General features: G+C 49.5%; 2 protein-coding genes across 6 annotated transcripts in view; both read right to left on the bottom strand.

Moving 5' to 3' along the window:
* MBP (myelin basic protein) overlaps window positions 1–14,104 on the bottom strand; it is a 153,233-nt gene that overhangs the window by 126,641 nt on the left and 12,488 nt on the right. The window contains exon 2 of one of the 5 annotated variants that reach the window (XM_050767604.1): window positions 2,545–2,629. The exons of the other annotated variants lie outside the window; for them this stretch is intronic. Coding sequence (XP_050623561.1) covers window positions 2,545–2,595 — 51 coding nt within the window. The 5' untranslated portion in view covers window positions 2,596–2,629. The remainder of the gene's footprint in view (window positions 1–2,544; window positions 2,630–14,104) is intronic. 5 annotated transcript variants of the gene reach the window in all.
* LOC126941075 (uncharacterized) lies at window positions 3,749–13,406 on the bottom strand. Its single transcript, XM_050767323.1, has 6 exons — window positions 13,372–13,406; window positions 9,049–9,185; window positions 8,633–8,779; window positions 7,199–7,671; window positions 3,883–4,051; window positions 3,749–3,762 (listed from the first exon to the last, which is right to left on the bottom strand). The coding sequence occupies exons 1-6, from the start codon at window positions 13,404–13,406 to the stop codon at window positions 3,749–3,751; spliced, it is 975 nt and encodes a 324-aa protein (XP_050623280.1).

Raw genomic sequence — 14,104 nt, 5'->3', positions numbered from 1 at the left:
TATGTGGGTGTTTTACAGTGTCAAACAACAGGAAAGAAACTGTACACCACAGAGAGGTTCTTTGAAACTGGAGTTGCAAATCAGTCATTCTAAGACTTAAAATACCACTAGTGTTAACAGCCTAGAGATCTCTGAGCAGAGCTGTTTTTTCCACTTTCACTTTTAGCTGAAACTTAATCCTCCTGGTGCAGATACTGTATCCAAGCCATGTTCTTAATAAATTAGTAACTTAATACATTTATGGTCGTTACTGCTAATTATAACACTGACATTATCTGTGATACAGTTTAAGTACAGGCTGACTAACATAATGAGTCAACTCCCCCATTCGACACTGACTAGAACTATTTACATATTTATAAAGTCAGTCTTTCTAAATCCTTAGGTAAGAAACTAAATACTGTTTATCACCTTAATTAAGATAAAATATACAGAGGAACAGTATATAGTCACCTATTCACCTTCCATGGATGATTTGAAAGCAAATCATGGAAAATTACTCATGTGGCTGACACAGAAATTGAGTTAAAGTACAAATCAGAAAAGGCCCCATTTCTTCCAAGTTTATTATTACTATTAAATAAAAATGCACTACAGACCACAGTGAAGAGGTCTGGAGACTGAAATTCAATTCCGTTCAATTCCGCGGACATTTCTAAAGCATTCCGGGTGTAAGTCGGGGATTCCGCTGACCCTAACCCTAACCCATCTTCCCCTGACCCTAACCTGAGCCCATCTTCAGCAGCTGGACATTCCAGTGCACCACATCTGCCGCAAGTTGGAGCAGACATAATTTTATGTTGAATTAAAGTACCAATGAAATGGAATAATTTCCCTTGGGGGAAAAAATATATATTTAAAAAATAAAAAACGTTGAAAAATCAAAAGTATTTTTGCATCAGAGCAAAGGACTTTTATAATCTCTTCCCTCTCCGAGAACCTGCTGATACTTCTGGGACCGATCACACAGTGTGGACCAAGAGCAAGGGCCGCCCCATACAAATTAGGGTGGGTCCACAGTTCTGTGCACACTGGCAGGCTTACTCCTCACAATCTGAAATGATTCTCCAGTGCAGAGAGAGGAGTAGGCCGAGACACAGGCAGCTAGGACCCCTGGGCATTTGTGGGCCTTGTCAACATCACTGGATCATCTGTCCTGAGCGTCTCAGTGGGAAAAGGGTCCAGAACCCTGATTCAGGGCACCACAGGGGACCCAAAGGCAATGTAGAGAATCCGAATCGGACAGAGGAAGCCGATGCCTTCAAATAAGGCGGACAGTGGCCGAATGCCGCACTAGAAATACAAAGAAGATGAATTCTTACTAGCCAGAAGGATTCGAATGATGTTTAATTTGCAGTTTCCTGTTTGTTTAACTGTATTTTCCAAATGTTCTCTGATAAGGGTGAGGAAAGGGCTGTAGAGGAGCCGCCACTGGAAAGGCCAGTGACAGTGAGATTGAAGAAGGGCCGGAGCCAGAGGCTGAGGACCTTGGACTTTAGTCTGTGCTAAGGGCTTCCTGAAGTTCTAGAGGCAGGAGGGTGAATATGCAATCAATAGAGAAAAATCCTGGTAGCCAAAGTACAAGACACATGGGAGCAGGAGGAACCTGGAACCTTGGCTCTGGAGCCTGCAGAGCTTTGAAAAATGCCCACGGCTGCATTGGGATCTGAGGAGGGCAGAGACCCTGGCAGGTCTGAAAAGTCTCTGGGAGATTCCAATACGCATTCAGGCCAGAGCATGACCCCAAAGCAAGGACAACTGGTGAGGAGCCAACTAGCCACACACAGGAGAAAGGAGGGTATCGATTTAGGAGAGGTCCAAAGAAACAGCTCAAGTATTTCCTGTCGTTTCGCCACACCTCTGGGATTCAGTGTGAGTTCTTCCAGAACCAGACCAGAGTGAAAAGTCAGAGGCAAACTCCATGGTGGGTGAGAAGAAAGGAGTGGGACCTTAGTAGATGGAATTAGGTTTTTGAACTAAAAGAAAATCTGATGTGTTTCACCGTTCATGAATTGGTGTAAATTGTCATGCTCTTTCAAGCCAGTAGCTACTTAGAGAGAATGCAGTTTGGAAATACCTTTATCTAAAAAATAAAAATGTTAAAAAAAAATCAAAAGTATTTTTGCATGAGAGCAAAGGAATTTACAATCGCTTTCCTCTCTGAGAGCCTCTTGATACTTCAAGGACCAATCACAGAACGTGGACCAAGAGGAAGGGCTGCTTTGTCTTCCTCTCCTCCTCATTTCCCTCTCTCTCTTTCTCTTTCTCTGTGTCTCTTTTTTCCTCCCTTTCTTTCTTCTTCCTAACTCCTTCCCTTCCTTCATTCCTTTATTTCTTTGCAAGGTCAGGACCTACCTATTGCCATGCAATCTTCCCGAATAAATTAATGATAATTAATCGTAGTAACAAGGGCCAGGCTTCTACCCAGCTGTCAGGGAAGAGTGTAGCAGCAAGAGCCCAAGCCCGTAGCCTCTGACACACCAAGGGGATTTGTGTTTAATAAGAAAACGACATGCGCATTTGTAGGATCAGCTCCTATCTTACCGTACTGGCCTTCTCGGTGTTTAATTCTCGTTTGCCTGCGTGGTTTCCCATCCTGAATGGATCGGCTCTTCCGAGGCTTCAGAGGCTAAAAGAGAAAGGGAAAGAAAGCGTTAGCCTTAAGTCTAGTGCTCTTAGAGTTTTCGATGTTGTTTTTCCATCAGAAAGACGCTCCTGTGAGAGAGAGAGATATATATAATGCCCATTTTTGAGGAGAGGAAACCAAGGCCCTGAAAACCGAAGAGACACGTCCAAGTCATCTTATTAACAAATGCTATCTTTCGATCCCATGCAAAGAGCTAGAAAACAGAACCGCACCAACATCCAAATTCTGTTCAGTAACACACTTCAACCCGTCTCAAGAAATCCTGCAGATCTGTGTATACGTACAGAAGTATCTGTCTATTCATCCATCATCCATCTGTCCATCCACACATATGTACACACACAATTACATCCCACACTCAGGTGTATTGTAATGAGATGAGCTGAGATGTCAGAAAGGTGCTGACATTCGTCTAAAACGAAAAGGTAGTAAGAAGCTATTCACGCTCACTGCTTTCAAGAAACCATGTGAGCACAGAAAGAGCCAACATCAGACCAAGGACAGCTTAACCGACAAGTGTCCAAAGAATCTGCAGAATTTGTAGGGAAGATAAAGTTGGATTTAAAAAGCATGTTACTCCTCATTTTTATTTTCTAACCCAAACCTTAGCAGCACATTTATGATTTTTCCCCAAGATATGCAAAGAATGGAAGAATCGAGCCACACCCATTCCAAGCAAACTGTTCCTTCCAGCCTTCCTGCGGGACGTAGCCTGGCCTTGGGGTCCCTCAGCTGAGGGCCACTGGAACCATCAGCCCAGACCTGGCAGCAGGTGACCAGAGTCTTTAAGGACAACGACATGTTTTCCATGATGGATGTATTCTTTTGCAAAAAGGTGTGAGTACCCATTCTCCTGCAGAAACCAGGAACAGCTTTCCTTGAGAGGGAACACGATGAACCGTCTTCTGAACGTGGGGCGAGGGGACTCTCCAAAATAGTAGAGACGCCCGAACACAATGCAAATTGTGTTCCTCAAAAGTCTCTCTTTAGAAAAGAGAATTGCCCGACAGCCAAGCTTTTCCATCTCCCACGTTCCCGGGTCCCTTTCTGGTGGCTCAGGAGGACTGGTTGAGGACACTTTTCCGCAGGTGGGCAACCCCATCACCCCACAGCCGCTGGAAGGATTGCAGAGAAGAGAAGCAAACGCCTACAGCACAGTCGCCATCCCGGAGTCCGCCTCCCTCACTGTGTGGGAGACGACTAGCAGCCGACCACAGAGGGAAAACCCCACCTACCTTCATGATGTGTGATGGAAACTGGGGCCCGCCATAAGACTTCCAGTGAGGCACTCGCGCAGGGAGATTTAAAACATGTGTACTTGAAGCAACTTAGGTCAAAGTGCCCACAGATGATGCTCGGGGAAATCAAAGATGCCGTTCTAGTGATGATATGAACACAATCCACCTGCAAGAATCAGGTGCATTCCCCATGCTTCGTGGCATGAGAGTGAAAAAAATAATAGTTTGATATGTATGATTTTAAAAACGCAAGGCTACCTTTGCGGAGGATTTTGGTGTCCAGTGCGATTCTACCTTCCCAATTTATTTCAATTGGACAACCAAAAAAACCTTGAGGGGCAATCTTCTCATTGGGAAATGAGGGCTTGTTGCAGGTGTGGTGCCTTACTGGATAAGAGTGGGTTAACCAAGGAAAGGCCAAACTCACCCTGTTCTTTTTTTAAGAAAGAATGGGTGTGTTCCTCGTGAGATGTTGCTTTGATCCCTGGGTACACAGGGGCTGTCATTCCCGTTCTAATTCTGGCTCTCTAATTCCATGTGGTGTTGTTTTAACTAAATATTAAGAGCTTGCAGGATGGACACACGTTATAGAATAAAAACACGTCAAATATCTCTCAATACATCTTCCTGTTTAAGAAATGAGAAGTGGTCTGGCCAGGCGCGGTGGCTCAAGCCTGTAATCCCAGCACTTTGAGAGGTCGAGACGGGCGGATCACGAGGTCAGGAGATCGAGACTATTCTGGCTAACACAGTGAAACCCCATCTCTACTAAAAAAACAAACAAACAAAACAAAACAAAAAAAAAAATTAGCCGGGTGAGGTGGTGGGCGCCTGTAGTCCCAGCCACTCGGGAGGCTGAGGCAGGAGAATGGCGTAAACCCGGGAGGCGGAGCTTGCAGTGAGCTGAGGTCCGGCCACTGCACTCCAGCCTGGGGACAAAGCGAGACTCCGCCTCAAAAAAAAAAAAAAAGAAATGAGAAGTGAAACACAGGCAAAAATAGGTAACTGCCCTTACTTAAGGCTGACAACTTGGACCTTCGGGAGCATTTTGCCTGTCCAGACATAAAGAGCCTGCCATCACCGGCTGTGTTCTCCAAGTGCCTGTTCCTGGCCCAGGCATCATCTCACCTCTGCCTCCTCGGAGCCCTCGCCTGCCCAGTCCCCTTCCTGTTCCCTGGCTCCATCCACCTGTCACCCTCCTCCTCCCATCTCCTCACGCTGGGACTAGGCAAACCCACAGGCAACACTCACTCCTTCCAGAAAACAGAGCTCCAAGGACTTGTCCCAAATCAGAATCACGTGGGACAGGTAAATCTTTTGGGACTTGCTGGTAGACAAAGAGAGCTATTTTGGGGCCAAGGGCTCTTGAACGCAGCTGAAATCTGCTCACAAGGTGCTGAACCGCTCCTCGGAGAGGGGCTGTGTTTCTTCCAAGTCAGTTTGTTCTGATCGATTGTTATCGTGCTTCACAGCACAACTCTAGGTTACGCTTGGGATGACTGATCTTAATCACGATTTAGAAAACTCAAGAATACTGGACACAGAATCGGTGAAAACAACTCAAGTCCAGATCAGACTTCTGAATATACCTCGTTGGATTCGACTACACAAGCCTACTTACTTGCATTTGACTGGCCTCTCAGATGAATATAAAGAATATTTATATGGATCACTGAGGGTGGGTTAATTCTAGCCTTCAATGCAAAATTTATAGACAAGCAGGAAAAGACAAGAGGAACAAAACGACAACTTGATGTGTGGGAGCCCCCATCAGAGCCCTTAATGGAAATGGCCCCTGAGCACCGGTAAGTGAGATGTGTCTCACGGCACTACGGTGGGAACGACAGAGCATCTGGCTGATAATCATGAGTGACTGGCAGTCTGCCTTATTAGCTTCTGACCCTGTCCCAGTCTGCCTTTTAGAGAAGAGCTCAAGAAGGATGACGCTCTCCCTATCACGGGGCTAAGAGCTCAGCCCGGCAGCTGGTTTCTGTAATGTGCTGAAAAGATCCATCTGCACACAAAAGCAGCTGCATGCTTGCAGGAGCTCTTTTTTATTTCGTTTTTTGCAATTAATCAAATTGAGAGAGCCAGAGAAAAATTGGGTAAACATGTGAAAGGCTGCAAGGAAAGCCAGCTGACTCTGAAGCATCTCTGGGGTAATTAAAGAAGCCTTTGTAAACTAACAGAAAAGGAAAGAGAGAGAGTAAGAACTGAGCGAGAGCTGTGGGAGGGACGGACTTTCAGATTCCATCAGGACTGCTGAGACTTCTGGACTGGTATTCAGTTCTAGATCCGATTTCCAGCCCCTGGGATTACTGGACATTTTGATAATGTCTGTGTGATTATCAACACTTCGTGTTCCCTTGAGGGTTAACATTGGGCATAGGCAAAGTTAGTCATCCAGATTTACTAGGAAGCAGTCCACAGTTGTTAACTGTTAGGCTCTCATTTTTAATAATGTACATCTAAAGCAGCTTAGGCTACATGTCACCTTGGTGGAGCCATAGGATAATTCAGCATAGATAAAACTCATTAGCCTATCTGTGCAGGGAAATAGCTCCCAGCTGGGGAGCAAACACCTTGTTCCTAGGTATTTTACTGATTTCATTCTCTAGGTAGTTCTGACTTTCTACAGTGAAAATCAGGCAGGTGAGACCGAGGTCTCAATCCAGGTTCCATCTGGGTGACCCTGAACAAGACTCCACTTTACTGAGTCTAGGAGCAGGTGGGTGGCCATGAACCCTGACCCTGCAGGTCGAGAAACGCTTCCCAGGATAATATGTGGTGGATCACGTCCACCTAAAAGGTATGTCCAAGTCCTGACTCCAGGACCTGTGAAGGTGGCCTGGTTTGGAAGGAAGGTTTTGTAGATGTCCTCAAGTTACGATGAGGTCATCCTGGATTACAGTGAGCTCTAAATGCAATGACCAATGTTCTCACAAGAGAAAGGTGAGGGATCTTTTCTTTCTGTTTTCTTTTTTTTTGAGATGGAGTTTCAGTCTCATTGCCCAGGCTGGAGTGCAATAGCGTGACCTCGGCTCACTGCCACCTCCACCTCCACCTCCACTTCCTGGGTTCAAGCAATTCTCCTGCTTCAGCCTCCAGAATAGCTGGGATTACAGGTGCCCGCAACCACACCGGGCTAATTTTCTTTGTATTTTTAGCAGAGATGGTGTTTCACCATGTTGGCCAGGCTGGTCTCGAACTCCTGACCTCGGGTAATCCACCCACCTCAGCCTCCCAAAATGCTGCAATTAGAGGCATGAAGCACTGTGCCTGACCAAGGAGAGGGAATTTTGGACATACATACACGGCATTTCACACAAGAAGAGACACCACGCACGATGGAGGCAGAGATTTGGAATGACATGGCTACGAGGCCAGGGACACCAGGGATTGCCGCAGCCACCGGAAGCTGGAGGAGGTGAAGACAGAGCCTCCTGCAGAGCTCCCACGTTGCCAACGCCTTGACTTTGCGCTTCTGGCCTCCAGGACGGTGGGGGTCTGCTTCTGCTGTTTCAGGATGCCTGCCTGTGGTGCCGCCTTGCAGCAGCCCTAGAGGGTAACATGCAGGGAAGTAGGAAGTAAGTGGAGACTTGCAGGATGCAGAAGGTGCAGGTGAAGGTGCTGAGGAGGGAAACAGTGTTCCGGGCAGAGGGCATGGCTGTGCAAAGTCCCTGTCGCCCAGATGCCGTGAGTGGAGTTTGAGTGTGGCATGAAGTGACCCAATAGAACAGAATCTGCCAATGCACGGGGTGCACTCCTGGGGAGGTGGGGGACTGACTTACACCACAGGACACAGACACTGCTCTTCGCCCATGTTGAACAGTGAGTCGATTCTGCCGATGAGCAAGTGTTCCAGAGGGTTGGGGCCCTAGAGGAACAACAACCCGCAAGCCTGGACTTCTCTGCAAAGGACACTGTCAAAACTCATCTGAGGCATCCATGTCTGTCCCAGAGCAAGCTTCCCTGAGACACTGGGGGGACCTAGGCTCCTGGCAGTTTTCAGGAGGCAGCCCTGGGCTAGGGGCTCCACAGGACTTGCAAGCAAAACAAATTCCAAAAACCCAATCTGCATTCCCCCATGTGAGAAGTGCCTGATAAGAAAGTAGCTTCTCTATTTCCTGGGATGGGGATTTTGCTCTGGGGTATCCGATAATATTATTTGTAAACTAGTCATCACCATCCTTCCTTTTCTTCTGGTTTAGCAGATTCAAGGAGATTTATGGCACTGACTATCACTGCCTTAAAGTTATCAAAAATCATTTTAAAAGAAAACGATGGAATTACAGAAAAGTGGAGTTTATGGGAAAGCTGATTGTGGTCCCTTGAAGTGACTGCTTACAGGATCAGCTGACTTTGGAGAGAAGAGAAAGCCATTATTAGAATCAAGCAGCAAATTACTGGCTCTGGAGTTCCCAGCTTGCTACCATATCACCTGTCTAAACCAAAGCAAAGCATTTTGTTCAAGGAGGGGCGGGAAGAAAAGGCAGATCAAAGAGTCGCTCATCCACGTGTCAGTCAGATGAGCATTTGAAATTTCCTGTGAATGCATCCACACGTTTATGACAGGCATGGTGTCCAGCTTTAGCAGCACTATGGAGAGTTACGAAATTCTCTGTGTAAAAATAGCGAGGTCATGAGGGAACCGCTCCTCCTGTGTAAGTCCTGACAAGCCACGCCAACACCGTCACGCTGGGACTGGCCTTTGGATGGCACGGGGAGGGCAGAGTCACGCAGGCACACGCGACACGCCCTTGCTCTGCGGCCGGTGGGATCCCTGGTAGCTTCGCAGTCATGTGGGGCTTAGTCATAGGAACACAGGTCAGGTCCTGCTGAGCCCCCTTTCGCAGTGTGCGGTGCGCAAGCCGCCCAACCCAGGGGCCGGCAGCTGGGACGGGGCGAGCCGTGGGCCGCAGGGAGGAAGTGGGGAAGGCCTGGGGGCAGACGTGCCTGGGCGAGGGCCTTCCTATTCCTGCTCTCCCTGCCTGCTCTGAGGATGTGGGCCCCGTCCTCCTTATCTGTAAAGCCCTGATGGTGGATGTGGCTTCCTGGAGCTGCTGTGGAAACCACTGGTTAATATTTTACAGGTCGCTGGGTTACAAACTGTCAAGTCAGAGGAACACTACAAGCCAGTACCAGCTGATCCTCTGTAGTCACCTGTATGTCCCTCCTGAGCCGTGGCAGGGAGTGACGCCTTTGCCGATACCACCATCTGCAGGGTCAACATGACCCCGGGCCCTGGTCTTGGTAACTGGAGGAACCACACCGACTTCAGGCATTGCTCACAGCCAGAGCTGGTGTTAACAGAACGGGACAATGTTTGAATTCACCTGCAGAGGAACTCACACATTCCTTGCCACCAGGCACAATGGCTCTTGATAGTCTGTGTGTAGGGAACAAATGTGTTGGCCCGATGCTCAGGCCATGCGTACACATAAGAGCTGTCCTTTGGGTCTTGGCTAAAATAAACCGAATCTTCCTGAAAACACAGATTCCCATCACAGAGTCCATGATAGGAAAGACATTCAGCTCTGCTGCTATCATGGGGAAGTAGAGTGGTTGATCTGAAATCTCCAGATTCTAATCAAGGAGAAGAATGCTATGCTGTGGCCACAGACCCCACCACAGTCTCACAGAAAACCTGGCTCAGAGCCCATCTTCTGATCAGTGCCACACCTTCACATGGGTGTGCAGCATTTTACTGGGTGTCTGCCTTTCAGAACCTTCTGGAATTTTCCAGAGCCTCCAGATTCTAATAAAGAAAAAGAATGCAATGTGTGGTCATTAATCTCACCATGGTCCTGCAAAAGAACTGGCTCTGAGCTGATCTCCTAAGGGGCCCTAAGTCTTCACATAGGTGTGTGGTTATTTTACTGGGCAACTGCCTTTCAGAACCTTCTGGAATTTTCCAGAGCCCTCCAGGTTCTAATCAAGGAAAAGAATGCAATATGTGGTCATTAACCTCACCATGGTCTCACAAAAGACCTGGCTGTGAGCTGATCTCCTAAGGGGCCCCATGTCTTCACATGGGTGTGCAGCATTTTACCGGGTGAGTCCTTAACTTTGCAAGACACATTAGAAAGACAAAGGACGATAGCAAGTGACAATTATATTTAAAGAAAAGGAGGGCGGGAGACTCAGCATGAGGCAGAATGATACATTGAACAGAACTAGATTTGGGCTCAGGAAAGCTTGGGTAGCAGCCCAGCATCGATGGGGTGCTTACTATGGGCTAGGTTCTCATGGAACGGGTCAGAAGTACAGTTTCTTAGTCCTGTCTACTGTACGAGGAGGCAAGTGCTATTATTATGCTCCCCACTTTACGGATGTTGAAACTCATGAGGTTTAGAAAGACGGAGTAATGCGTGACCAGCCTGGCCAACACGGCAAAACCCCGTCTCTACTAAAAATACAAAACTTATCTGGGTGCGGTGGTGCATGCCTGTAATCCCAGCTACTCAGGAGGCTGAGGCAGGAGAATCTCTTGAACACAGGAGGCAGAGGTTGCAGTGAGTTGAGATCGTGCCACTGCACTCCAGCCTGGAAGACAGAGCGAGACTGTGTCTCAAAAAAAAAAAAAAAAAAAAAAAAAAAAAAGGAAACCCAAGTAACACACAAGTCCACACAGCAGGGCCTGGCACCAGCATCAACAGGTCGGAGCTGCGCTGTGCTCCTGGCTGCTACGTGGTTTGTGACTTCACCAACCTGACGACCTGGTCTTTGGTTTCTTGATGCTTGAAGTCCTGGATTTCTTATGAAAAAGACCTCCATCAACAGGCTAGAGGGCGCTTTCTCCTTCATGTCACATGTATGCTCTGAAGACTCAAAATATATTAATAACCCCATAACTCATTTCCTTCTACATGAAAACTATCACAGAGCAACAATAAATTATGAAGCACTATAGGAATGTGTCATTAAGTGAAGTATCTTTTAAAGCTCTGTCATTAAAAATGGCATTTAAATGAATGATTCAATAATAAACACCCGGCATGCACGGTGTATGTCACGAACGTAAGACTGCCACTGAGCCTGCATTTTGAACTTGAGCTTTTCGAGTGTTTTCTGCATAACGTTAAATTTCCACGTGATGTTTTTGGGCCTAAAAAGACCAGTATCCTTTCAAAAGGCAATGATTTATTATTCCTAGGTAGAGGCCTTTTAATTTACGCCCACATCAAAATCAAGATTATCCAGGAAGGCTTTTCACAAGGGGTAAAGAACAGGGTTTGAAAGATGCAAACACATTGGCAGAACATAGTCACAGTTTCGTGGCTTGCCTGATAGATTGTGACGGTCCTGAAATTATTATAAAGTGTCTGAACTATTGATACTTCTCCAGAATTCCAGTATCTATGGATGGGTAATTTCCTAGTTGGCCCTGATCTAAGATTTTGAATGAGGTAGGTAACATCCAGAGACTGCACAGAACCTCTGAGCAGCGGGTTGGAGTGGGATGGGGGAGAGTGGGTTGGGGTGGGATGGGGGAGAGTGGGTTGGGGTGGGATGGGCGAGAGTGGGTTGGGGTGGGATGGGCGAGAGTGGGTTGGGGTGGGATGGGCGAGAGTGGGTTGGGGTGGGATGGGGGACAGTGGGCTGGGGTGGGATGGGCGAGAGTGGGGTGGGGTGGGATGGGCGAGAGTGGGTTGGGGTGGGATGGGGGACAGTGGGTTGGGGTGGGATGGGGGACAGTGGGCTGGGGTGGGATGGGGGGACAGTGGGTTTAGGAGCTGGATACCTGTGTCCCACCCTGTCCCTCCCTTAGGGTGGATTGGCCTCAGCCAGACTGCTTGGTCTCTCTGAGCTCCACCCACCACCCTTAAAACATGGGCTGGATTCTGGGGGCTTTGCACCTGGCAGTTGGCACAGGACAGGTCTGTTCAGGTTTTAGCACAGTCAGCCACGATCTGTGAGCTGCTGGTTTGGATTCTTCCCACTGGAGGCCAAGTCCAAGACGAGATGCAGGAAATCTCCTGTGTGAGTGTCGGCCCTGTGCGTGGCACCAGGGTTCACAGACAGAGACAGGGCGGAAAGCTGGATTCTAACACACAGGCCACCCCCCACACCCACACTCCACAGACACCACACAAACACACTCCACAGACACCACACACGCACCACACACACACACTCCACAGACACCACACGCACACTCCACAGACATCACACACACACACACACCACACACACACTCCAGACACCACACACACACACCACACACTCCACAGACATAACACACACACCACACACACGCACACACTCCACACACACTCCACACCCCCCACACACTATACACACATCACACACACGCACACACTCCAGATGCCACATACACACCACACACATCACACGCCTCCCCAACACACACTATACGCACACCACACGCACCCTCCACAGACACCACACACACGCACACACTCCAGATGCCACACACACACCACACACATCACACGCCTCCTCAACACACACTATACGCACACCACACGCACCCTCCACAGACACCACACACACCCTCCAGACACCACACACACGCACACACTCCAGATGCCACACACACACCACACACACACTTCACACCCCCACACACTATATGCACACCACACACACACCACACAGACACAGTCACACACACCGCACACCCATGTACACACACTACCACATGTGGTGCTCCTTCCTGCTGTCCCAGAGCACTGCAAGGACACACTCCCACCACCCTTGGCTGTGGTAGCCGGACGCTGCCTGGCAGACACACTTTCCCTTGCACCCTCCGCGAGGGAGGCTGACGGGGGAAAGTGAAGGCCACAGTTGGTCCCACAGGTCCCCGAGCTGGAGCTGGGGCAGCCATGGCTTGGAGCTGGGTGGTGGAGGTGTCACTTGCCCCAACCCAGAACAGGCAGGGGCTCGGGGACCTGGAAGCCTCAGGAGAGGGCCTGAGGTGTCCTGGAAGCCACCAGGACCCTGTGAGGTGCTGAGAAGAGCCACTGTGTCACTGCCCGGGCGTTCTGCTTCCCCGTCCCCACGTGTACTGCATCACCACCCTCGCCACAGGACAGCAAGCCCACCCGGGTCTCTGTCTTACCACCGTGGTGTCCCCAGGACCTGGCGCAGTCCACAGCACATGGCAGACACGTGGTACATGGCAGGCACACAGCACACAGTAGGCACACAGCACCCAGCAGGCACACAGCACACAGTAGGCACACAGCACACAGCAGGCACACAGCACCCAGCAGGCACACAGCACACAGTAGGCACACAGCACCCAGCAGGCACACAGCACACAGTAGGCACACAACACCCAGCAGGCACACAGCACACAGTAGGCACACAGCACCCAGTAGGCACACAGCACCCAGCAGGCACACAGCACACAGCACACAGTAGGCACACAGCACACAGTAGGCACACAGCAAGTGCTTGACAAATGCCTGTCAAGTGGATGAGAGAACAGCAAGGGAAGTGCTGGCTCTTCCCTCTTACCCCAAGCCGCGCCCACACAGCTCAGCACCCTCCATGTGCGTCTGGAGAAGAGACCACCTGGTGAGCCCCAGGGAGCTGAGCGTAGGAGCCAGGACTGAAGGCTCCTCCCAGAAAACGGAAGCCTTGATTCTGGAGGAACAAGGGACACCCCAAGAGAAGTGTGGGTGAGCCACTGGAGGAAATGGGGCTTGGCACCAAAGTTGGGGTGCTGGGGACGAAGGGACACAGAGAAAGTCACAGTGGTCATGGCTGTGGACCCAGCTGCCTTCCCTGAGCTTGAGGCTGAAGCTTCAGATGCGAAGCCCCCAGGAGACAGATGGCCCTGGGGTGGGCACGGGAGAGGCCTGGGCGCAGTGGGAGCAGCTGCAGTGGCCCAGGCCACCCCAGGTGACCCTCCTCCAGGGCAGACCCCCAGTGTCTCCCGAGACAGAGCAGGACCTGCAATCCAGGAAGAGCACAGCTGTGCTCAGCCCACGAAGCACCAATCCCACCTTGTCTCGGGTGAGGTATGCTAAAGGGTTCGCTCTTGCTTGGTGTGAGCATTCTTCTGTGAATCCATTACGGGTCTCAAAGTCCTCATGCAGGGAACACACGCTCCTGTAGGCTTCCTCCCAACACTGGTAAAATAGAAACCTCTAAAATCACAGCCCCCCCAGCATCGGGTGCAGCTGTGACCGTCACGGCCAGGTGACCTCAGACATGCTGCACACACCTGGGAGGCCGCAGGGGGCAG

Source organism: Macaca thibetana, chromosome 18, assembly GCF_024542745.1.
Source record: "Macaca thibetana thibetana isolate TM-01 chromosome 18, ASM2454274v1, whole genome shotgun sequence".
Classification (NCBI taxonomy): Eukaryota; Metazoa; Chordata; class Mammalia; order Primates; family Cercopithecidae; genus Macaca; species Macaca thibetana.
This window is presented reverse-complemented; position numbering and strand designations above follow the sequence as displayed.